This window comes from Danio rerio, chromosome 1 (assembly GCF_052040795.2).
Source record: "Danio rerio strain M-AB ecotype USA chromosome 1, GRCz13ab, whole genome shotgun sequence".
In the NCBI taxonomy this organism is placed as follows: Eukaryota; Metazoa; Chordata; class Actinopteri; order Cypriniformes; family Danionidae; genus Danio; species Danio rerio.
This window is the reverse complement of record NC_141021.1, coordinates 57097673-57125526: the sequence shown is the minus strand read 5'-3', so window position 1 is coordinate 57125526 and position 27854 is coordinate 57097673. Positions and strand designations below refer to the sequence as shown.

The following is a 27854-nucleotide window of genomic DNA, read 5'->3' as shown; positions in this document are numbered from 1 at the left end:
GCGCAGGCAGTGTTATGTTATAAGGCACCCTTATAAAGTAATGCCTAGTTCAGACTGTGTGATTTTAGCCCCGATTTTGGCTCGCCGACAGGTTTTGAAATATCGCTGACAAATGCCTGAAATCACAGGAAAATCGGTGCTCGTGCACGTGAGTGACAATCACACAGTATGAACTATCAAAGACGCGATCTGAGAGAATCGCCGATGAGTCGCCGATGCCTGCGAGATATTTGGCATGCTAAATATCTGGAGCTGTCGGCGATTTAAATCACGCCGTGTGAATTGAGTTTTGACTGAAAATAACATCAGCGATCGCCTACAGCCAATAAGAGAGCGGCATTCACTTGTGTGTGCGTGTGTAAACCTGCTGCAGGTCAGTGGGAGGCTGGGGGAGAAGTTAAAAGCGCTCTTTTTCGGATTATTTGGACTCACGAAATGGAGAAAAAACTAGTGGAGGTTTGACAGGACTCAGGAGCAACCGTGTCTGTTTGACGTTTCATACAGAAAGAAATTAGTTTATTATCAACGTTGAGGAGAAATGGCTAATTCCTTTTAAACCCAGGAGAGCAAATATGTAAATTTTCTACCCCATTAAAGGCTTCTTTCTCATTATGTAGTTAATAACAAAAGATATAGTATGTGTTTTTGGCTGTGAGACGTAGTTTGGACGAAGTTGTCGGCGATTCTTCCTATAGTAAAGTCATGCAATGTGAAAGTCCCTGTCGCTGATCCATCTTGCAGTGTAAACAAAGCAGCAAGGAAACGCTAGCCCAGATAGACATGCAGTGAAAACAACTGTGACACCACTACTTTGAAAATCATGCAGTCTGAACTCGACATAAGTTACTTCAAAAACTAGCCGTTACTTCACTTAGCAGACAATAATTCACGTTTCTGGCACCGCAGAGTCGTGTTGTCATATATTTTGTTCACATTGTTTGCTGATTTTATTCAACAAAACTAGCATAAGCCTAGAATTTGGTGCAAGTATGCGCTACTTCGCCTTATAGTCAGTGCAGTAAGAGACTGTATTATCATCAAAATCACAAAAGTTCGTAAAAAGCGAAATCTTACCTATAAAATGTTCTGCTTTTATACTTTGTTTGCTCGTTACTACACCCGAAAAGTCCAGCATCTGCAGATAGGCTTTAGTCTTAACTAGTGCGGTTGAATGACTTTTGTCCTGGGAGCACTGTACCAATATGGCGGCTGTATTGACGCATGCTCAGAGCCTGTATGTGATATCTAGTGTATGCATCTTGGACAAAAATGTTTGTAGTTGTTTTTGTACATAATATATTTTGTACATATATTGTACGTAACATCATTAAATTTGTTATATAAAAATAAAACCGTGAAAAAAAAAATGTCATATTAAATTCTAAAAAATAAACAGATTTTCAATAGTGATCTCAGACTAGATTTTGGTTTTAATTACAGCTAATATTTCGTAAATTATAAAATAAAATAAATCACTTTAGAGCTATTAAATTCAAAATAGAAGTTTCCATGATTTTTGCAGGCCTGTTCAAATTTCCTGGATCTTCCATGCTTTGCGTGACCGAGCAGACCCTGGTGCTTCCTGGCATTGTTGGGATGTGGTCAAAGGTCACGGCTGGAGCTGGGCGTGGCCACGGCGGGCACCGGGTGAAGACTGAGCTCTGCTGCACGGGTGGGCGGAGTCACTGGCACATTCAGGGGCGTGGCTTGAGGCTCAGGCCACACCTTCCATAAGCAGTCGGAGGTAGAGAGACAGGCAGACAGACATATTGAAGGGATGAACAGACAGACGGTAAGAGCACAGAGAAAGAGACGGAATAAAGATGACAGACAGAGAGAGAAACAGCGTTTAGAGTGTGGACTGGCCAATGATCAGGGGTCTTGCAGGAGGAGGCTTCTCAGATGCGCTCATGCAAGACTGTAACTGCAGATCCTGCAGAAACACAGAACAGGACAGACAGTGGCAGCTCTGCACTGCTGTGTGTAGTGCTCATGATGACTTCTGTCACCACATTCACTTTACCACTGATTTAACACTCATCAAATATCACAATACTAACACTTATCGATGCTATGGTGAAAATATAAACAGGAAAAGTCACTGAATAATACAGTTTATTTTCATTTATTAATAAACACCCAGTGTTTGATGTCAGAGTAGAACCGTTTGAACTTAAAATGAAGTCAAATAAATGAAGGCTATCAATAAAGAATATGAGCGAGGAATCTACTGATTTAATTGCTGGGATGACTTTGAAGTACTGTGGAGAAATGCTGAAACTGATTTCTGCTTTTATTATCAAGGAGTGTTATAAATGAAGGTATTGCTACAGATTGTTTATATTTGCTCTGAGGTATCATTTCTGAATGTGAGTTAATGGCGGAAAAAAAATAGAGAAATAGATTCTGCATCAATTACTGTTCAAAACTAGCCTAGAGCGCCGTCTGCTATTCAAAACTAGCCTAGAGTATCATCTGCTGTTCAAAACTAGCTTAGAGATGTTCAAAACTAGCCTAAAGTGCTATCTGCTGTTCAAAACTAGCCTAGAAATCTATCAGCTGGTCAAAACTAGCCTAGAGGTGTTATAAACTAGCCTAGAGTTGTGTCCCCTGCTGAAAAATCCAGCTTAAACCAGCCTAGGCTAGTTGGCTGGTTTTAGCTGGTTGACCAGCCTGGTTTTAGAGGGGTTTTGGCCATTTCCAGGCTGGTTTCCAGCCATTTCCAGCCTGGTCTTAGCTGGTCAGGCTGGAAAATGACCAGCCAAATCCAGCTAAAACCAGCTTGACCAGCCTGGTTTAAGCTGGATATAGCTGGTTTTGGCTAGACTCCCAGCTTGGCTAGGCTGGTCAAGCTGGTTTTAGCTGGTCATCTCCCATACTGACCAGCTAAGACCAGGCTGGAAATGGCTGGAAACCAGCCTGGAAGTGGCCAAAACCCCTCTAAAACCAGCCTGGTCGACCAGCTAGAACCAGCCAACCAGCTTAAGCTGGTTTAAGCTAGATTTTTCAGCAGGGCGATGTTAAAAACTAGCCTAGAGTTGTGCTGTTCAAAACTAGCCTAGAGTGCCGTCTGCTCTTCAAAACTAGCCTAGAGATGTTACAACCTAGCCTAAAGCGCCGTCTGCTGTTCAAAACTAGCCTAGAGCACCGACTGCTGTTCAAAACTAGCCTAGAGATGTTAAAAACTAGCCTAGAATGCAGTTAGCTGTTCAAAACTAGCTTAGAGCACCATCAATGGTTAAAAACCAGCCTAGAGTGCATCTGCTGTTCAAAACTAGTGATATCAGCTATTCAAAACTAGCCATTAGCTTTTCTAGCCTAGAGTGCTATTAGCTCTTTAAAACTAGCCATTAGCTGTTCAAAATCAGCCTAGAGCATCATTAGCTGTTCAAAACTAGCCTAGGGCACCATCTACTCTTAGCCTAGAGAGCCATCTGCTATTTAAAACTAGCGACATCAGCTATTCAAAACAAGCCTAGAGTGCCATTAGCTGTTCAAATCTAGCCATTAGCTTTTCAAAACTAGCCAAGAGCACCATCTGCTCTTCAAAACTAGCCTAGAGAGCCATCTGCTATTTAAAACTAGCGACATCAGCTATTTAAAACTAGCCTAGAGTGCCATTAGCTGTTCAGATCTAGCCATTAGCTTTTCAAAACTAGCCTAGAGCACCATTTGCTCTTCAAAACTCGCCTAGAGAGCCGTCTGCTATTTAAAACTAGCAACACTAGTTATTCAAAACTAGCTTAGAGTACCATCAGCTGTTCAAATCTAGCCATTAGCTTTTCAAAACAAGCCTAGAGTTTCATCTGCTGTTTAAAACTAGCCTAGAGCACCGTTAGTTGTTCAAAACTAGCCTAGAGCGCTGTTAGCTGTTCAAAACTAGCCTACAGCACCGTTAGCTGTTCAAAACTAGCCTAGAGCGCCGTTAGCTGTTCAAAACCATCCTAAAAGGCCATCTACTAGCCTTGAGAGCTTTTTGCTGTTCAAAACAAAGCTCAGAATTGATTGAAATCAGAATAGCATTGAATTTAGAAACTTTCCGAAGGGATGCAGAACCATTTTCTGGAACAACTTAGGTCAACACAACTCTACTGTATAACATACATTTTTGGGCTGCATTTGATTGTTGTTGAGTCTGACAACACATGGATCATGTTCATACAGTCTAAAAAAAGCTGCAATCAAAGTCCTTTGAAAATCACAGTGTGAGCTCAGCCTAAGCATACAGTAATGAAAATCCTGCCTTTACTGTAGGTTTACAGACCCTGTATTTCAGACCCCCAGTTTCTTCAGCGTTTGTGTTCCGTCAAGAAAATGACAGCCTACAGGTTTTGTGTCGACATCATGGTGAGTAAATGATGGCAGAATTTTATTTTAGGCAAACTATTACTTTAAATTGCACATGTAAGAATAAAAGAGCCGAAGACTAACATTGTCAGCCGCTTTCCAGCGTCCTGTTTCTCATTCTCTACAATGACATGTTCGTTCTTGTGCACAATGTGCTTGTAATTCGGTTTCAGCTCTGAGATTCCCTGCTGCTGCTCCACATAACTGAGCGAGGGAAACAGATTGGCAAAATTAACCCTTTTCCAGAAGAGCGACACCGGAGATGCTGCGCTGATGCAGGATCTGTGAGACCCTGATAAACCTGGCCTACATTTCCACTGACTGTGTTACAGTTCAAAGAAATGAAATACACAGCATTATTTTTACTTTAAGGTGAGATTTATGATTAATATTAATCAATTATATGTGTATATAGCATCATTTGTATTATCATTAAATAATATGGGTTATTTGTGCATTATTTTTAACATTTAAATGTAGATTTAAATAAATGTTTATTTATTAGATAAAAATGTATTGGTGTATTTTAATAAGTTAATGTATTTGTATTCAGTTATGCATTTTTTTTATATTATTAATCATATATGCATACATTGTTCAGTCAGTCATTTATTTTCCTTCGGCTTAGTCTCTATTTCAGAGGTCACCATAGCGGAATGAACCGCCATGCATATATTGTCAGTTATTAAAATTATTGTATATGGTGGTATATTTGTTAATTATGTCTCATTTTAATTATATCTCAAGGTAAATTTAAATGATTCATTAATTACAGTATATGTGTGCGTAAATACACTCACCGGCCACTTTATTAGGTACACCTGACAAATTGCTCGTTAACGCAAATTTCTAACTCAATGGATTTAGGCATGTAGACATGATCAAGACGATGTGCTGCAGTTAAAACCGAGCATCAGAATGGGGAATAAAGGTGATTTAGGGGGCTGATCACATCGAACGCGGTTTATGCTTCTCTTTTGAATGGTTTACTAACCGCCGGAAGTGTTTTGCGCACTGCTTAATCACCCTGCACACCTCGCGTTTTAACCGAATGCTGCGCCTCATGTTTTTGCATTTGATCGCCAGGCGCTCTCAGTTGAAAAAAGTTGACTCTGAGCAGAAAAAGCGTGTTACGGCAGTCGCGTCTTTTTCATTCTCCGATCAAAGGAAAGCCGAGGCTGGGTTTCCGTTGAGGTGCCTGCAGTGCTTGTGTTGTCAAGGCAACAAAGGAGACTTCTGAAGATGGAGGAGACTTGTGGTTGCTGTTTTGGGTTATCCAGAGCTGTATGACTTCACAAATCATGAATTTCACAATATTGTTAAATATTAAAATTATATTAATATCAAAAGCAACACATTACTTAGCTGATTCAATTGTTGCCTAGCGACACTCTTTTTTTTCTTGTCAACAAAAAGGAAGTGTTGTGCGCCACTGGTTTTTGAAACGTAAATGCACGTTCGATGTGATCGGCCCCTTAAGTGATTTTGAACGTGATCTGAGTATTTCAGAAACTGCTGATCTACTGGGATTTTCATGCACAACCATCTCTAGGGTTTACAGAGAATGGTCAGATATAGAGGAAATATCCAGTGAGCGGCAGTTCTGTGGGTGCAAATGCCTTGTTGATGCCAGAAGTCAGAGGAGAATGGCCAGACTAAGCACTCGTTACAACCGAGGTCTGCAGAAGAGCATCTCTAAACACAACACGTCCAACCTTGAGGCAGATGGGCTACAGCAGCAGAAGACAAGACAGGGTGCCACTCCTGTCAGCTAAGAACAGGAAACTGAGGCTACAATTCACACAGACTCACCAAAACTGGACAATAGAAGATTGGAGAAACATTTCCTGGTCTGAAGAGTCTCCATTTCTGCTACAACATTTCTTCAGGATGGTCGTGTCAGAATTTGGCATCAACAACACGAAAGCATGTATCCATCCTGCCTTGTATCAACAGTTCAAGCTGCTGCTGGTGGTGTAATGGTGTGGGGGATATTCTCTTGGCACACTTTGGGTCCATTAGTACCAATTGAGCATCGTGTCAACGCCACAGCCTACCTGAGTATTGTTGCTGACCATGTCCATCCCTTTATGACTACAGTCTACATCAATCTACTGATGGCTGCTTCCAGCAAAATAACGCGCCATGTCATAAAGCATGAATCATCTCAGACTGGTTTCTTGAACATGACAATGAGTTCACTGAACTCAAATGGCCTCCACAGTCACCAGAGCTCAATCTAATAGAGCACCTTTGGTATGTGGTGGAATGGAACATTCGCATCATGGATGTGCAGCCGACAAATCTGCAGCAACTGCGTGATGCTATCATGTCAATATGGAGCAAAATCTCTGAGGAATATTTCCAGTACCTTGTTGAATCTATGCCAGGAAGGATTAAAGCTGTTTTAAAGGCAAAAGGGGGCCCAACACAGTACTAGTAGGGCGTACCTAATAAATTGGCCGCTAAGTGTATATTTAAATATATATATATATTTTTGTCAATCACTTTTTAAAATATTAATAAATTAATTTATTGATTTACTATTTACTTTTGCATTTTTATGATAATATTTATGATAAATAAATAGCCTTTAATAAATATATATATATATCTATATATATATATATATATATATATATATATATATATATATATATATAATTATTGCAAGTTTATTTATCTATCTATCTATCTATCTATCTATCTATCTATCTATCTATCTATCTATCTATCTATCTATCTATCTATCTATCTATCTATCTATCTATCTATCTATCTGTCTATATAGCAGACGTATGTTAGCAGTCGTTAAATGTTCTTTTGCTTTGTTTTATAGTTGGAGTGATGCACTTTTGGTTTCGTCCCAGAGCAATCTGTAGTTCTAGAAAGCTCAGCTGGTAATGATTGGCTCCTGGTTGGAGATGAGCAGATTTAAGGATCTGCCAGTTTCTCTGCTGTGGAAACATCTAGAAGGCTGATAAATTGTCCTGGAGATCCAGCGGTGAAGCAGCAGCGCTAGAAAATGGCTCAAGTGTGTGTCTGCTGCTTCCACCAATTACAGCTGGCATCAGTAAGAGCCCGTCTGACACACACACACACACACATACACATCACAGCTGATAAAGACTTAAAGGCACTGCCGCTTCACATTGATCCCAGATCAGATGCTGTGATGTCCATCAAAACAAAGACCTTCTTCATTCAGTCTCTGATTCACTGTGTCTGATCTCACTCCCAGAGGAATACACTACAAACCACACACTCACTCTCACACACATACTTGCTTACATACGCATTAACACATACACTCATGTTCACAAAACACACTTACTCTCACACACATACATGCTCACATACACATGCTCTTACACACATACTAGCTCACACACACATGCATACACTGACATACACACACAAGGACACGCATACACGCTTATGCACAGTTGCACACACACACATATTCTCCCTCATAGACACATATACACACATATCAAACACACAGACACACACTTACACAAAAACTTACTCCTACATTACATACACACAAGCACACACACTCACGCATACATATTAACAAACATATGTACAAACACTCACGTATACACACATACCCTAACACTTACACACTCTTGCACACATACACACTAACATATTTATGCTCACACATTCACAGGCAAATGCACACACACACTAACACATACGCACGCGCCCAAATACTCACACACATACTAACACATACATACGCTCTCATTACACAGAGACTCATGTACTCGAGCAAACACACTCACAAGCACATGCGCACATTCATGCTCATTCAAACACACGCACACATTTACACACATACACAATCACACATGCACACACGCTCACACATACACACACACACACACACACACAGACGCATTCAGTACAGACACACATTCACACACACACAGTACATACACAAGCACACACATACACGTTTATACACACACATACATGCTCTCACACAATCTACACATGCTTGCTCACACACTCACACATACACGCTTTCGTACGCAAATACATACACACACATATTTATGCACACACATTCACATGCAAATGCGCACACACACACAAAAACTCAAATGCATGCACACACTTTCACACACAGAGACATATTAACACACACACACACACACACACACACACACTTTTTCTCTGTTTTTCACCGTCGTACTGTTACATTTTTCAAAAGCCTCGTCTCTTTATTGGTGTCAATCAAGTTCCTGAAGGTCCGTTGGCATTTCTGTGTGGAGTTTGCATGTTCTCCCCGTGTTGGAGTGGGTTTCCTCTGGGTGCTTCGGTTTCCCCCACAGTCCAAACACATGTGCTGTAGGGGAATTGGATGAACTAAATTGGCCAGAGTGTGTATGGGTGTTTTCCAGTACTGGGTTGCAGCTGGAAGGGCATCTGGAGGAAACCCACGCCAACACGGGTATAACATACAAACTCCACACAGAAATGCCGACTGACCCATCCAGGACTCGAACCGGTGACCTTGCTAACCACAGGGAACAGTGCTAACCACTGAGCCACCATGCCGCCAAAATAGCAAAATAATAATAAAAATTCTAAATAATAATGTCACAACTGTGAGAAATCAAGTCAAAATGCAACAAATTGTCAAGATTGTTTTTAAAACCATCGTGGAAATTGTTTCTCGTAACAATGTAATGATTTTCAATATCCAAAAATAGTACAAATAAAATCAAAATCGTATTGATTTTGTTCGCTCATATTGCTAGTGTTGTCGTTGACAATTCATCTGTGCATGTCATTAAGAGTTACCTCTTGTAATCTTTGATTGATGTCTGAAAATGCACTTCCTGTTTCTCAATTCCAAGAACGCAGAGAATGGACTTGCGTTCTTGTGGTGTCCTCGGAAGAACGAACTCGGGAGACCATGAGAACAGAGAACGCGACCTGTGAGAAATGAGATCCTGCGTTCTTCCTGATGGTCACATGACCTTCACGCATTTTAAATGGAATATTATTTAAACATTACAGCATTTATTGTTTTATCTCCTTTCCAAAATATATACTATGCATAAAAACTTTATAAATATACTCTGCAAAATATAAATTAAATAGATTTTAATACGAATTTCAGCAAACAAACACCCTTAATGTGTTTATTCCTTTATTAATATGTCCATGGTAATGTTTACTTTCACGGTTTCATTTAGGGAAACTCCTGAGGTAAATAAGTGATATCTCTGAACTTTAATAATAAATCTAAATTAAAAGCTGCGTTTCCCACCTCCCGTCGCAATGACTTCTGGGACTTCTAGAGCGAGATCGATCGGCATCGTTGTGTCATCGATATCAAGAACACATCCGGGAAGTTTCACGCGTCCTCTGTTGTTGTGGTCTTGAGTATTAGAATTGAACTTTGGAAAAAAAAAAAAAAAAAAAAAAATATATATATATATATATATATATATATATATATATATATATATATATATATATATATATATATATATATATACACACACACACATATATATATATACATATATATATATATATATATATATATATATATATATATATATATATATATATATATATACATACATATATATATATATATACACACACACATATATATATATATATACATATATATATATATATATATATATATATATATATATATATATATACATACATATATATATATATATATATATATATACACACATATATATATATATATATACATATATATATATATATATATATATATATATATATATATATATATATATATATATATATATATTTATTTTTTTTCTTTACAAAAAAAAAAAATTGAACTTTGACAGCTGATGATGACGTTACACGAGGACGCAAGACCGCAGAAGAACGCATACTGAGAAACAGCCATTATCTGTTTGAGGTATTGGGCGTGGCTAACATACATAACCACGCCCCTCCAGCTTGACAACAAACAGAAATGGTGAGCAGGAGGAGTCTGTTAGGCTTTAATATCTCCCCTCAAACCCTTTTCCAGATCTTTCTAAAAGAAATGCCTACTTTGCAACATCCAATCAGCTCACAGTAAAAATAACCAAGCCACGCCCACTGTTTGCTCATTTAATATATTTAGTGTCTCCAGCAGCTGCGTCACAATACAAGACAAAAAGGGTTGCAGCTTCAAGTTCATGTGGACTTTAAAGTGTCATAATTACAGTTATGCTAAACACATTATAGTTTAATATATAAAGCATTGTAATTTCCATAAACTTTCTTCATCGCTGGTCAAAAGCTGTTCTGACCGCTGCTTGACCGTTTCCTGCTAAAGTTGTAAAGTATCAAAACTATAAACTAACACATGTGAGATGATGTCATGACGAAACACTCTGATGACTGGCACTTACTGTGATTTACACCATTATATGATGTTTGCACATGCTAGCGCTCAGTCCTGTGTTTCTTCAGGTTTCACACACACACAGAGATACACACACAGTCACACACACACATATAGATGCTAACAGACGTGGACATTGGGAATGTTTATTGGGAACATATGAGTGCTGCTCTCCCTGAGGGCACTGAAGGAGGTTATGACTGACGGACAGGAAGAGACACACACAACACACACTCATGTAATACATATACACACACACACATATGTGCACAATCATACTCGTATATAGACATGCACACTCACACAAATGTAGACAATCATACACGCACACTCATATACACTCATGTGCACACACACATGTACACAATCCTACACACACACTCATTAACGCAAATGTGTACACTGACACATATGTACACAATCATACACACACACTCATTTACACACATGTGCACACTCCTACACATACACACACACTCATATACACTTGTGCACCCTCACACACACACACACACACACGTGTACACTAACACATGCCTACAATCATACACACACACACACACTCATACAGTACACAAACATGCACACGCACACATATGTACACAATCTTACACACACACTCATATACACACATGTGCAAACACACATATTTAAACAATCATACACACACTTATATACACGTGCACACTCACATATGTACACAATCATACGCACACACATACACACATTTACACACGTGCACAACCATTTACACAATCATACACACACACACACACTCTCATACACACGTGCACACACATTTGCACAATCATACACACACAAACACACACACTCACTCATATACACACGTGCACACACATTTACACAATCATACACACACTTATACACACATGCACACTTACATATGTACACAATCATTCACACACACACATGCTCACACATTTACACAATTATACACATACACCCATGCACACACACACAAACACACACACACATACACAAACACACTTAAATGCACACTCACTTCCACAGATACACAATCTCAGATACACTCTCACACACATTCACACTAGTACACAAACTCATCTGCACTCACACACACTAGTACACACACTCAAACACTCACACACATGCATATGTGCAATCACACATACAACAATACATACACACTAGTAAACACTCACAGAGACACACATTCATTCACACACTAGTACACACACAAACACTCTCTCACACACACACTCACACTGTATGTGCACTTACACATAACCAATACATACTAGTACTCACACATGACCACTCACATGCGCTAACACACATTCACACACTAGTCTAAAAGAAGCACACTTATATGTAGACACACATACACACTCACTCACACAGACACACAAATTCACACAATACACATACACCAGTACACACGCACTCAAACTCACATGCACTAAAACACATTCACACACACACACACACACACACACACACATACTTGCACTCGCCCATAGACCAATACATACACACTGATACACATACACACCCACAAACACTCAAATGCTTCCTGACTCACACAGACACACAAGTTCACACACACTCAGACTTACTTTCTCTCACACACACACACACACACACACACTCACACACACATCTCTCTCTCCCGCTCAGTCCATTTGCTGCGCTCTAAATCAATTTCAGTGAGCTGGTCTCTTTGGGGAGAGAGGAAGGAGCAACATGTTGGCAGCAGCCGTATCCAATGTGAAATTCTCAGCATGTTTGTAATCTTCAGAGATTTCACAAACACAGCAAAGCCAAGGGCCAAAAACCAACCGGCCCCAACCAAACGTTTGTTTTTCTTCTTCTCCTACAAGAGAGTTTTAAGAAACAGTTCACCAAAAAAACACAACCAATCTGACATCATTTACTCGCCTTCATGTTGATCCAAACTCCTCTGCGGGACACAAAACCACTCAACTCTCTATTCTCAACACTTAGAATCAGTCTTAAATGGTCATCATGTGCTCAATTTAAGCATTTGCTTGATTTATTTTTATTTTAAATACTCTGAGAAAGAAAAAAAAAATATATATATATATACACATAAATCCACCAGAGGCTGTTGTCGACTGACTGACAGCCCACTTGACTGACCCACCATCCTCCTTCTCTAAACCCAACCGACAGTGTTTTCGAAAGTGCTAACTGACCCACCCATCCCCTTCCCTAAACCCAACCGACAGTGTATTCAAAAGCGCAGATTGACCAACCCACCTCCTTCACCCAACCGATAGTTTTCAAAAGCACCGATTGAACCACCCACCACCTTCCCTAAACCCAGCCGACAGTGTTTTCAAAAACGCCGATTGACCCGCCCACTGCCTTCCCTAAACCCAACTGATAATGTTTTCAAAAGTGCACAATAAAAGCATTTCTTAATTTATAAATCAATATTACTAGCCCCCTTATGCAATATTATTTTCCACTGTCTATAGAATGATCCACTGTTAGATAATGACTTGCCCAATTACCCTAATTTGCCTAATTACCCTAGTTAAGCCTTTAAATGTCACTTTAAGCTAAATTCTAGTATATTAAAAAAAACATCTAGTCAAATTTTATGTGCTATCATCATGGCAAAGATCAGTTATTAGAAATACAACCCAGGCTCATTCTGATTACATACCCCTATATACACTTCTAGAGAGCACCAAATACGCCCCAGGAGATACGTTTTTTTTTTTTTTTAGCAGTTTTTGTTTTCACGAATCCACCAGAGGCTGCTATGTACACTTTTTAGATCTCAAATTTCTCTCGGGAGTGCCATTCGCGCCTGCTCTTCTCACATAAATCCACCAGAGGCTGCTGTCAACTGACTGACCGACCGACCAATCGACTGAACCACCATCCTCCTTACCTAAACCCAACCGATAGTGTTTTCAAAAGTGCTGACTGAAACACCCATCCCCTTCCCTAAACCCAACCGACAGTTTTCAAAAGTGCTGACTGACCCACCCATCCCCTTCCCTTAACCCAACCGACAGTGTTTTCAAAAGTGCTGACTGACCCACCCATCCCCTTCCCTTAACCCAACCGACAGTGTTTTCAAAAGCGCCGATTGACCTGTCCACCCCCTATCCTAAACCCAAGCGACAGTGTTTTCAAAAGTGCCGATTGAATCACCCACCCAGCCTGATCTCATGAGAAAACTTAAGTATTTTACATTTTGCCAGTTTAGTGGCTAATTCGCACAAATTTGAGTTCAGTCGTATGAAATTGTATGATTTTAAAAAGAAGGTGTGGCACCTAACCCCACCCCTAAACCCAACTGTCAGCAAATCGTACTAAATTGTATGAATTAGACTGTATGAATTTTTACAAATTAGCAACTAAATGAAAAAGTTACGAATTGACATGAGATTGAGTTGGCCCACCCTCTTCCCTAAAAAGCACCGATTGACCTGTCCACCGCCTTCCCTAAACCCAACCGTTAGTGTTTTCAAAAGCAATCCAGAAAAAGAAAAGCCCCCTGATTTTTAACACATTTTCAGATTGTACCAACTTCTCAGCCTGTTATTAACTTGTTTATTTTATTTATTGATTTATCAGCTTTCTGGAACTATTCTTTACTGGACTCGAACCCGTCATTGCAGTGAACTCCGCTCCACGTCACAAATCCGCTGACATCTATGGCGAGCCACTGGGCAATATGGTAACAACAGAAAAGCCATCCACACTGAGGTAAGCGGTCTTCTGGTAAGCGTGAAAAGGAACATCGTCATACCGCCTTGTAACGTATGTTTTAAAGACTAAATTCAGCCATATGTACCTCTGGCTACACAATTCGCGATCTCCACAAATGTATATAGGAATACATTTTCAGAATAAACCTGTGATGTGGAAATTAGTTATTAAAACTATTATCCTTAGAAATGTGTTGACAAAATTCTTTCCATTAAACAGAAATTGGGGAAAAATATAATAATTCAGGTGGGCTAATAATTCTGACTTCAACTGTATACACTTTTTTACCATGATTTTACACACTCAAACACACTCTAAAAAATCATTTAGTGCATCGTTACATTCTTACTATTTAAATAGTTTAATAGTTAAGTTATTTCCCAAATATTAAGATCAGATCATTTTTGCATGTCCTGATATGGAAAAACTGGATTTTCATATCGGGCGTCCAAACTTTTTCACACGACTGCGTATACACATAAACAAACATTGTGCATCCTGGTGCTTCAGTAGGCAGTTTTAGTGTTTTTGTTCTGTTGTTTCTGTTGCCGGAAGCTTATATAAACAGCCGGCCCTCTCATCTGTTCATTTTGGAGATAAACTGAAACCGAATCCCTTTATTTACTGACTCTCTCTCTCTTTCTCACACAACAGGAGTCCCTACAGTTTTCCAGCAATAGTGCAGCTTTATTACAGCCCTCAATGGAACTAGCATAGACAGTGTCAGCATCTCTCCACCCACAGCTCCCTGATTTGTTTGAGAGATTTCATGTTAAGGCCTAGAGATGAACTGATCCTTCTGACCCGAAACCCCTGGAAACATCGGTTTGTGAACCCACGCCGGAAACATGTCACACAGATCAGTGTCCTTCCTAAACCAAAAAACTTCCCACTGATCAGTTCGGTGGATTCACATGAGTAACTTCAACCCATCTGCCAAATCTGTGTGTTAAAGGGATAGTTCACGCAAAAATGAGAATCTACCTTTTACTTAACCTTCCCTTGATATTTTGTTTTCTTTCCTCTGTTGAACATAAAGGAATATATTCTGGATAGAAAACCTGTAACCATTAACTTCCATAGTATTTGCTTTTTCTACTATAAATGTTAACGGTTTCAGGTTTGCAGCTTTCTTCAAAATATCTTCTTTTGTGTTCAAAAGAAATAAGAAACCCATAGAGGCTTGGGGGTAAATTTACATTTTTGGGGGAACTATCCCTTTAATCTTCAGTAGTGATGGGAAATTCTTGACTCCATTGATTAGTATTGAAATGACTGGATTTCTAATGCTCAAAGTGTAAATGTGACTGTAGCTTTAAGGGTTAGTTCACACCAAAATGAAAGTTTGCTTAGGATTTACTCAGCCTCAAGCAGGCCCGGATTGGCTAATCGGGAGGACCGGGAGAATTCCCGGTGGGCCGGGCCGGTCCGTTTTTTGGGCGCGAGGGCCGGTGACCCTAGCTCCAGAATCTGTTGCTCTCAGCAGTCACACTTTTTAAATTAATTATTTTTTTTTAACTTGACCACAGTCTTCTTATTGATTATTTTACCGCAGCTCTGCTCTTTTTATCTATTTTCTCGCAGCCTGGAAAATGCTTTATTGGGCTTTAAAAATAACTAAAAGAAAAAAGTCATATTTAAAGTGAGGGTGCTTAAATCATAGGCTAATATTTACTTTTGAGTGGACTAACCCTTTAAAGGCATAGTTTAACCAATATATATTGTTCTGTCTGGTTCTCAAATCCGATTGGCTGATAGCCTTACGATATTCTGCAAAATCAGAACTCCTACAGCCTCTTTACCTTTTGTGTTTGACTCCGCCCACATACAGCCAGAAAAAGCAGACACTACAGATCTAAAGTTTAAAAGATGCTTGCTCAGCTGTTTAACTGTCAGCTTATGATTTGAATCCAATGTGGAAGAAAGTAGTTCTTCATACAAAAGGGTTTTTGAAACTCTCCGTGTTTGATTTTGTTTTTATATACACAATTATGCCGTCAAACTGTTTTATAAACGCGATATCACACTTGTAGCAGTGCAATATGGCTGTATATCGGCACCCACCAGTGCCGATATACAGCCATATTGCACTGCTACTCGTGTGATATTGCTCTTATATATATATATATATATATATATATATATATATGTATATATATATATATATATATATATATATATATATATATATATATATATATATATATATATGTATAAATTTTGTCATCATATACTCACCCTTCACTTGTCTCAAACATTTTTTGCCTTAAACCTTCTGTTGAATACAAAATAAGCTATTTTGAAGAGAGCTAAAAAAAAACATAACTACTGACTTCCATAGTATTTCTTTTTCTTATAATGAAAGTCAACAGTTACAGATTTCCCGCTTTGTTCAGAATATTTTATATTGTGTTCAACAGAAGAATGAAAATTGAGTAAACAAGTAATTTTTGGGTGAACCATCGCTTGATTAGACAGAAACACACCAAAATATGACCCTTGAACTCCTTGTATAAACATGTATATTGAGTGTTTGTGATGTGCTTTTGAGTGACTATACCTGGCTGCCCTGCATGTGTCCGTTAAATTCATTTTTTCGAGGTGTCAGGAACGAGTCGTTGGTGGTCGTTTTCTCGGTGCGCGGCAGGCTAGGATCGCCATCCTCCACACCATTGGCCTTGCGCACACACAACACCTTCCGGAAACTCTGCTTGAAGTTGTCCGACAGAAACCCGTAGAGCAATGGATTGGCACAGCTGTTGGCGTACGACAGGATGACGGCGAAAAAATACACACCCGCCATCCAGCTGTTCTCCGGCAGAATGATCACCAGGTTTACGATGTTGATGATGTAAAACGGCAGCCAGCAGAGGACGAAAACCACCACGATCACCACCACCATGCGGGTCACCTTCCTCTCCGAGCGCCTGCGCTTCGTAAATCCTGCACGCGCTCCGGACGACTTCACTTTAACCACGATGAGAAGGTAACACATGCAGATGACCAGCAGGGGGCCGAAAAACCCAAGCGTCGCTGTGTAAAGGATGAATGCGGTCGACCAGATGTCTCGTGGCTCCGGCCAGCTCATGTTACATGAGTTAAAAGTGTCCTGGACGTCGGAGAATATCACCACCGGTAAAACGACGATGAAGGAAAACGCCCACACCGCTGCGCTAACAGCTTTAGCTACTCGTGGTCGGCGCCATCTAGTGGAACGGATTGGATGCACCACTGCTAAATAGCGATCGATGCTCATCACTGTCAAGCAAAAGATGCTCGTGAATTGGTTTAGCGAGTCTGCCGTCATCACAACACGACAAAGGAATGAGCCGAACGGCCAGTATGACAGTACGTTTTGCGTTGTGAGGAACGGCAAACCCAAAATGTACAGCTCGTCAGCCACGGCTAGGTTCAAAATGTAAATGTTTGTGACTGTTTTCATCTTAGCGTAGCGCAGAACCACGTAGATGGCCAGAGTGTTGCCGGTGAGTCCAACGATGAACACGGTGAAGGATATGACTGCAGTGACCATAGTGCTGCTGCCTTGGAAAGGCATGCTCTGATCAGACACATTGGCAGTGTAATTCCCAAAGGAAGTTTCTGGAAATCCCAGTCCACCGGAGGAGGAGTTATAATCCCCCTGGATGAGCCCCGCCCCTCTGGATTGGTTAAAAGACTCCATTTTGGATCTGGAATGGATGGAGAGATAAAAAAATAGAGTGTTAGACTAAAAGGTGAGTGGACTTTACAAACCACCTGTAGAAAACAGTCTTTCAAATCTCTGATACTTTAACCAACACTTGCACCAGACACGTTTTTACAATTCAGCACAACAAAAGATTTATAAAGTGTGCCTCACACAGGTGAGTGGGCTTAACAAACCACCTGTAGAAACATTCTTCTCTCTCTATTAAAACACTCCCCCTTACTCTAGCACTAATATTAAATCTCTGAGCACTAAAAGTTCCTTTGTATAATCAGCACTTATTGTGTGTATTGCCTCTTCTTGTTGTATCACTGAATGCCTCCTCAATTCTAAGTCACTGTGGACAAAAGTGTCTGCTAAATGACTAAATGCTGGGGCGGATTTAACCAATAAGCAAGGTAAGCCGCCTCTTAGGGTGCGGGGAAATCTGAGGGCCCCCAAATAAATACCTAGAAGTATTAATTCTACCTATAAATTATAAATAATTTGTTTTCTATCATATTTAGTGTGATAATATATTTAGAATAGGGGGTCAAATTGCCTTTATTAATACTGTATTATTGACCTTTTAGCTTTAATTATTCACTTGTTTTAGTCAATAAACTAGAATATTCTTTAATAAGTGCCATAGTTAATGTGGATATAACTTTCACTTTAGAATAGGAGTCAAATATCCCTTATTAGCTCTGTATTAATGACATTTTAGCCTTAATTATTTTAGTTCAAGTTCATTTATTTAAAAAGCACATTTAAAAGTAGTCACAACTACTTTTACTAATCCAAAGTGCTGTACATAAGACAAGGTAAAAAAGAAATACACAGAATATAAAAATATAGAAATAAAGCAAGAGAAACGTCTGTAGAAATGTTTAAAAAAATTGCGGTAGAATGAATGAATGAACTTGAACTTAATTATTTTAATAATTATTTAATATTAAATAGTTCTACCAGTCAATAAACCTGAAAATCACTCAAGTGCCATTATAAACATTGACATACCTTCATCTTTAGGACATGAGGTTAAACTGTGTTTATTACATTATTTAGCCATACATAATTGCAAACAAGCAATAACTAAACATTATTACTAGGTTGTTGTTCAGTGAACTTACACAATGAATCAAAGAAATAATATAAGGCTTATCAAATTGTAAATCAAGGTTAAAATGCCTTTACTATATGCTCAGTTAATCATGTGTTGCTCATGTTAAACTAAATAATTGTGAACAATTTAATCATTATTTACATGTTTAACTGAGCTTAACTAATGCATAATCCATTAAAATGTTTAATTAATCATTAATTCCTAGTGTTTCTGTTTTAACTAATGCTTAGTTGTGAACAAATTAACCATTCATGCTTAACTAATGCATTATTTTGGACCCTTAAAATGGTGTTACCAAACTTCGACATCAACAAGCATGTATTATGTCTGCAATAATGCATCACTTTCAGACCAACACAGCTTTTTCTTATACTCCAAATGCCTTCAGACTTGCCTGCCTCCTTCCTCGACAAGCAAAAAGTAATATGATGTCTTATTCTTCCTTTTATAAGGCCTTGAAAAATCAATTCAACCTGGACTCACACGAAAGAGGAGAGCGAGAGAGATAATGGAGAAGCTATGAAGTCAGTTTTTCTGTATGTGTGCATTGTTTGTCATTTATGTCTTGACTTCATTTGGACGTGTTTGTCTTGGAGCGAGAGATCAGAGAGAGTGAAACCGTGTAGATGATCACACCTCGGCTATAAAGACCAGAGCCAAAAAACGCAAACCCACACGACTGAAGTGACACAGCGAGTGCTGCTTGTTTTGTTATTCTCCTCAGTCTTGCACAGAAGCCGAGCAGGTTTTACAGCCTCACAACCCTCGCATTAAAGCTTTTGGAAATGCATGGCTGAGAGTCACTATTGATATCCACTGGACCAAATAAGCCTTTTCAAGCTATCGTCTTATGATTTTGCCAAGTACGATGCGATCCTGGATTAACATCTATGTTGACCCTGGAACATCATTTGTGTTGGAAAATATAATCTATACCTAATCCCTACCCCTAAACCCAACCATAACTGTAAATTATTCCCAAAATCAAAGGGGAATAATAGTTAACAATCATGTAGAAGTGCATAACAGTAAGCCTAAATTAAACATAAACTAAACTTATCCCATTATTCTGATTGGCTGATTGGATTGTTATTCAAGGATCAAAATAGATGTTAATTCAGAAACATGTCCTATTTGGTAGTCAGGCGATCGTCTTACACAAATGACCAATAATTGCATTGATTAATCTAGATGTAACCCCGCCGGTCCTACGCCACCCAACCCGCTCCGAGCTGGTATCGAACCGGCGACCTTCCGCATGGGAGTCAAGTTGCTCTACCAAGGAAGCTAAAGACCATGGCCTCTAGCATCTGTCGCTAGAGCACCTTTAGAGGTCAGAGGAGGGAGGTTTACCTGCACAGCACCTACTAGCTGGCCTCCGTTACACTCACCCCCCTAAACCTCACTCCCATCCGGGTCACGGCACCAATGTAACCCCGCCGGTCCTACGCCACCCAACCCGCTCCGAGCTGGTATCGAACCGTCGACCTTCCGCATGGGAGTCAAGTTGCTCTACCAAGGAAGCTAAAGACCATGGCCTCTAGCATCTGTCGCTAGAGCACCTTTAGAGGTCAGAGGAGGGAGGTTTACCTGCACAGCACCTACTAGCTGGCCTCCGTTACACTCACCCCCCTAAGCCTCACTCCCATCCGGGTCACGGCACCAATGTAACCCCGCCGGTCCTACGCCACCCAACCCGCTCCGAGCTGGTATCGAACCGTCGACCTTCCGCATGGGAGTCAAGTTGCTCTACCAAGGAAGCTAAAGACCATGGCCTCTAGCATCTGTCGCTAGAGCACCTTTAGAGGTCAGAGGAGGGAGGCTTACCTGAACAGCACCTACTAGCTGGCCTCCGTTACATAGACGTCTAATTTTCTTTGAATTTCAGCACAGTTCAACCAAATCTGTCTATAGCATGTTGAAGAGTGTCAAAAACTGGACTTGAACATTATGTATTCCTGGTGTTGGGTTGTGGCTGGAAGGGCATTCGCTGTGTAAAACAAACGCTGGATAAGTTGGCGGTTCATTCCGTTGTGGCGACCCCTGATTAATAAAGGGGACTAAGGGAATGAACATTATGTAAAAATGGCTTGTCGTATTTTTTTGAAAATACAATGCTTAATAAGTGTGAAAGTGATAGATGCAAACATGGCTTGCCATATCAGTAAAAAATATGGAGTTTAAGTCAAAAATGGCTTGCCATATTTTGAGAAAAATAATGCTTAAAAATTATTTATTGGAAAACTATGAGTCTGATAAACCTTAAAGAAATAGCAACAAAATCTACCGCATCTTAATACAGCTTTTGGCCAAATTTGGGGCTTGTATAATTTTTTATATGCCCGGGTTACAAAAATGTAATATTTAACATTTTTTATAAAAAAAAAAAAAAGATAAGTCTTACAGGCATGAGGAGATATAGCAACAATCTTGAATGCAGAAGGCACATTTTGACCACATTTGGGCCTTGTGGCATGAACGGCCTAGGAGGAGATACGTTTGTTTTCAAGGACAGAGTAGTATAACAGTATGTTGGCTTTCTCAAGCCAACATAAAATATAGTGTAAGAGAGCTGATTTGATTTAAGTCAACATACTTGTAAGGTTTATATTGTGTTGACATGCAATTTTGGCTAGTAATCATTGGTTAAAGTCCAACAAATAGTGTATTATTTCTGCAAATTCACACATCCAACAGTTGTCACCAATCTAAAACCACAACTATGAGCATTTATAATATACCTATAGAGCAAGTCTCAGTGCAGGGAGTGAGATTGGGCTGTCATATATCTTAAATGTTTTTTATATGATTTAAAAGAATAAGTTTACACGATGAAACTAATAGCTATGTGTGTTAAATATCTTTTACCTTTTAGTTGTACGTTATTAGCTACTATTTACTGCTTGATAATGCTGAAAAGCAGGCTGCCACACGATTGATAAATTATTAACAATATTAACAGATAATAGTCTCATGGCAAACAAATAGGCTTGACTTCATACTTTAAATGTGTAGACATCCAGCTGGTACGTTCATATTTACTGTCAGAACTGACCATTTTGGCTAGTAATTGGTTAAAGTCCAACGAATAGTGTATTATTTCTCACACTTTTAACAATCGTCACCAATATAAAACCACAACTTTGAGCATTTAATATACATATAGAGCAATTCTCAATGCGGGGAGCGAGATTGGAGCTGTCACATATCTTAAATGTTAGATATTTAAACTCTTTAGTACTAACAGTACTTAAACACATGACAAAACTAATAGCTAAACGTGTTATAAAACTTTACCTTTTTGTTGTTCATTATTAGCTACTATTTACTGTATGATAATGCTGAAACGCTAGCTGAAGGCTGTCACAAGATTGACAATTTAATAATAATAATAACAGCTAATAGTCTCATGGCAGATCAATAGGCTTGACTTGCTGCTCGTAAGTTAATATTTACCGTCAGAACTGACAAGGAAAGAGTGCACTAAACTTGAAGATGGATTACAGTGTAAGAGAGCTGATTTGATTTCAGTCAAAGCTGATTACATTTAATTTTATATTGTGTTGACATGCAATTGTGGCTAGTAATTATTGGTTAAAGGCTAACAAATTATTTATAATTACTTTAAATTCACACCTCCAACAATAATCACCAATATAAAACCACAACTATGAGTATTTATAATATAAGTATAGAGCAATTCTCAGTGCAGGGAGCGAGATTAGAGCTGTCACATGTCTTAAATGTTAGATATTTATACAATTTAGTACTAACAGAATGTGTTTCACATGATGAAACTAATAGCTATTGTGTTATAAACCTTTGCCTTTTTGTTGTTCATTATTATTCACTCCTTAATAATGCTGAAAAGCTAGCTGACGGCTGTCACACAATTGATAATTTAATAATAACAACAGCTAATAGTCCCGTAGATTAATAGGCTTGACTTCATACTTTAAATGTTTAGACCTGCTTGAAGATGGATTACTATGTAAGAGAGCTGATTTTATATAAGATTTTATATTGTGTTGCCATACAATTTTGGCTAGTAATCATTGGTTAAAGTCCAACAAATAGTGTATTATTTCTTTAAATTCACACCTCTAACAATCGTCACCAATGTAAAACTACACCTATGAGCATTTATAATATACCTATAGAGCAGTTCTCAGTGCAGGGATGTGTTAGATGTTAGTTGTTAAATGTAAGATATTTAAACAATTTAGTACTAACAGTACTAAAAACACATGATGAAACTAATAACTAAGTGTGTTATAAACCTTTATCTTTTTGTTGTTCATTATTATTCACTGCTTAATAATGCTGAAACGCTAGCTGAAGGCTGTCACACGATTGATAATTTAATAATAATAACAACAGCTAGTAGTCTAGTGGCAGATAAATAGGCTTGACTTGCTGCTGGTTCATAAGTTCATGATATTTACCGTCAGAACTGACAAGGAAAAAACAAACTGAACTTGAAGATGGATTACAGTGTAAGAGAGCTGATTTGATTTCAGTCAAAGCTGATTACATTTAATTTTATATTGTGTTGACATGCAATTGTGGCTAGTAATTATTGGTTAAAGGCTAACAAATTATTTATAATTTCTTTAAATTCACACCTCCAACAATAATCACCAATATAAAACCACAACTATGAGCATTTATAATATAAGTATAGAGCAATTCTCAGTGCAGGGAGCGAGATTGGAGCTCTCACATGTCTTAAATGTTAGATATTTATACAATTTATAACTAACAAAATGTGTTTCACATGATGAAACTAATAGCTATTGTGTTATAAACCTTTGCCTTTTTGTTTTTCATTATTATTCACTCCTTAATATTGCTGAAAAGCTAGCTGATGGCTGTCACACAATTGATAATTTAATAATAACTACAGCTAATAGTCCCGTAGATTAATAGGCTTGACTTCATACTTTAAATGTTTAGACCTGCTTGAAGATGGATTACAATGTAAGAGAGCTGATTTTATATAAGATTTTATATTGTGTTGCCATACAATTTTGGCTAGTAATCATTGGTTAAAGTCCAACAAATAGTGTATTATTTCTTTAAATTCACACCTCTAACAATCGTCACCAATGTAAAACTACACCTATGAGCATTTATAATATACCTATAGAGCAGTTCTCAGTGCAGGGATGTGTTAGATGTTAGTTGTTAAATGTAAGATATTTAAACAATTAAGTACTAGCAGTGCTAAAAACACATGATGAAACTAATAACTAAGTGTGTTATAAACCTTTATCTATTTGTTGTTCATTATTATTCACTGCTTAATAATGCTAAAAAAGCTAGCTGAAGGCTGTCACACGATTGATAATTTAATAATAATAATAATAATAATAATAATAATAACAGCTAATAGTCTCGTGGCAAATAAATAGGCTTGACTTGCTGCTGGTTCATAAGTTCATGATATTTACCGTCAGAACTGACAAGGAAAAACGAACTGAACTTGAAGATGGATTACAGTGTAAGAGAGCTGATTTGATTTCAGTCAAAGCTGATTACATTTAATTTTATATTGTGTTGACATCCAATTTTGGCTAGTAATCATTGGTTAAAGTCTAACAAATTATTTATAATTTCTTTAAATTCACACCTCCAACAATAATCACCAATATAAAACCACAACTATGAGCATTTATAATATAAGTATAGAGCGATTCTCAGTGCAGGGAGCGAGATTGGAGCTGTCACATGTCTTAAATGTTAGATATTTATACAATTTGGTACTAACAAGATTAGTTTCACATGATGAAGGTAATAACTAGGTGTATTATAAACCTTTACCTGTCACACGATTGAAAATTTAAGAAAAATAATAACAGCAGCTAATAGCCCTGTAGATAAATAGACTTGACTTTATACTTTAAATGTGTAGACCAGCTGTAAGTTTATAATATTTTCAGGCAAATTGACAGGGAAAAAAACGCACTGAGCTGATTTGATTTCAGTCAACGTTAATTACTTTTATTTTATATAGTGTTGACATCCAATTGTGGCTTGTAATCATTGACTAAAGTCAACAAAGAGTGTATTTTTTCTGCAGATGTACACTTCCAGCAATTGTCATCAATGTAAAACCACAACTATGAGCATTTCTAAAATACCTATAGAGTGATTCTCAGTGCAGGGAGTGAGATTGGAGCTGTCACATATCTTAAATGTTAGACATTTTAACATTAATATCTAACTAATAGCTAAGCGTGTTATAAACCTTTGCCTTTTCGTTGTTCATTATTATTCACTGCTTAATATGCTGAAAAGCTAGCTGATGGCTGTCACACGATTGATAATTTAATAATAATAACAGCTAATAATCCCGTCGATAAATAAGCTTGACTTCATACTTGAAATGTGTAGACCTGCTGCTGGTAGATTCATATTTACAATCAGAACTGCCTGCAGGAAAAAACGCACTGAACTTGAAGATGGATTAAAGTGTTAGAGAGCTGATTTGATTTCAGTCAGTGTTGATCACTTTTAGGTTTATAATATATTGTGTTGACATTCCATTTTGGCCAGTTGTCATTGGTTCAAGTCTACCAATTATATATTATTTCTGCAAATTCACACGTCCAGCAATTGTCACCAATGTAAAACCACAACTATGAGCATTTATAATATAAGTATAGAGCGATTCTCAGTGCAGGGAGCAAGATTGGAGCTGTCACATATCTTATCTGTTAGATTTTTAAACTATTTAGTACTACCAGTAATAGTTTCACATGGTGAAACTAATAACTGAGTGTATTTTAAACCTTAACCTGTCACACGATTGATAATTTAATAATAATAATAGTAACAGCTAATAGTCCCGTAGATACAGTAAATAGGCTTGACTTCTTACTTTAAATGAGTGGACAAGGAAAAAACGCACTGAACTTGAAGATGGATTACAATGTAAGGGAGCTGATTCAGTCAACGTTAATTACGTTTAATTTTATATAGTGTTGACATCCAATTGTGCCTTGTAATCATTGACTAAAGTCAACAAAGAGTGTATTTTTTCTGCAGATGTACACTTCCAGCAATTGTCATCAATGTAAAACCACAACTATGAGCATTTCTAAAATACCTATAGAGCAATTCTCAGTGCAGGGAGTGAGATTGGAGCTGTCACATATCTTAAATACTAGATATTTATACAATTTTGTACTAAAAGTATTTGATGAAAATAATAGCTAAGCGTGTTATAAACCTTAACCTTTTTGTTGTTCGTTATCAGCTACTATTTACTGCTTAATAATGCTGAGAAGTGAGCTGATGGAAATTAATTTTACAAATGTGTGACAGCTAAATAGTTCTGTGGCAGATATATAGGCTTGACTTCATACTTTAAATGTGTAAACCTGCTGCTGGTGCGTTCATAATATTTACCGTCAGAACTGACAATGAAAATACGAGCTGAACTTGAAGATGTGTGGAAAGTCTCACTACAAAAACATTGTTAAAACATCATTTCTCACACTGATAACATCAGTCTGAAGACCTCAAATACAGTGACGGACGCTGCATGCTTGTTTTTCTCGCATGATTACATTCTTCAGAACATTTATGAAGGATTTAAGTGTTGAAATAACACTTCACGAACTGCCTGAGAAAATAAAACTGCATATTAGTCTAGCATATATACGGTGACATTAAAACTTAAGTGCGTTTACACACTAGTTTCACTATTATAACGAAATTATTAAATTTTAATCTGGTTTATGTGCAATATATTGACCTAGTATAAACGAAACAGTGATGCATGAAGTTATATAATGATCATAAAATGGTTTGTTTGCTAAAATCAACTTAAATCATCTCAAATATAAATAATTTTACTGTTCTTCTTACCTGAATGTATATCAGTAAAACGCACGGAGTCCTGAAAACCCCCGCGAATGTGATGAGGAGAGTAGCTGGAAAAAATCAGAGACACCCCAAAACATTGTGGATGTTGAATCTGTCAGTATCTGTTGAACAAGCTCTCGGTCCACACTAGTGCTCAGGTAAAGGCATCTGAGCCCGATTCACTCTGAGATCCTACTAAACACACACAGAGAGAGAGAGAGGGAGAGAATGCGCGCGATCGCAAGACAGTCGCAATCCTGCAGTCGTGCGCGTGCACCAGTCACTGTCCATCCCCTCATAGTAATGAATATTTTAAACTCGTAACATGATCTGAAGACTGAAAAATACTAATAGGCGATGGTAATTAAAGGCACAGTTTACTTAAAAATTTGTCACTTCTTGTCAAGCGCTAAAAAAACATTTTTTTTTTCTGTTGAACATATTCTGAAGAAAGCTGAAAACATGACTTACTGACTTCCAAAAGTAGGAAAAACAAAATCTGTGGAAGTCAATGGTTTTTAGCTTTATTCAAAATATTTCTTACACCGTGTTGTTCAGCAGAAAGAAATTTATATTTGGAACAAGTAGAGAACAAAATAGTGAGAACTTTTAATTTTCAATGAAATCTCTTTAAATTGGCAGCTTATTAGTAATAAGTTATTAAATTATAGCTTCTGCATATTCAA

At 38.0% G+C, this 27854-nt stretch overlaps 1 protein-coding gene and 1 long non-coding RNA gene across 3 annotated transcripts; one reads left to right on the top strand and one right to left on the bottom strand.

Annotated features, from left to right (window-relative positions):
- LOC110439889 (somatostatin receptor type 5) lies at positions 1-27338 on the bottom strand (the record flags this gene model as incomplete). Of its 2 annotated transcripts, none has more annotated exon segments than NM_001446801.1 (3): positions 1-1933; positions 17046-18174; positions 27172-27338. In NM_001446801.1, coding segments are annotated over 2 exon segments (1206 nt in total). In that variant the 5' UTR covers positions 18168-18174; positions 27172-27338.
- LOC141375098 (uncharacterized) lies at positions 4255-16437 on the top strand. The gene is made up of 5 exons (XR_015477282.1): positions 4255-4347; positions 4521-4719; positions 7187-7420; positions 14351-14482; positions 15140-16437. It is a non-coding gene; the product is annotated as an uncharacterized LOC141375098 (long non-coding RNA).
- Positions 27339-27854: the final 516 nt, after the last annotated feature.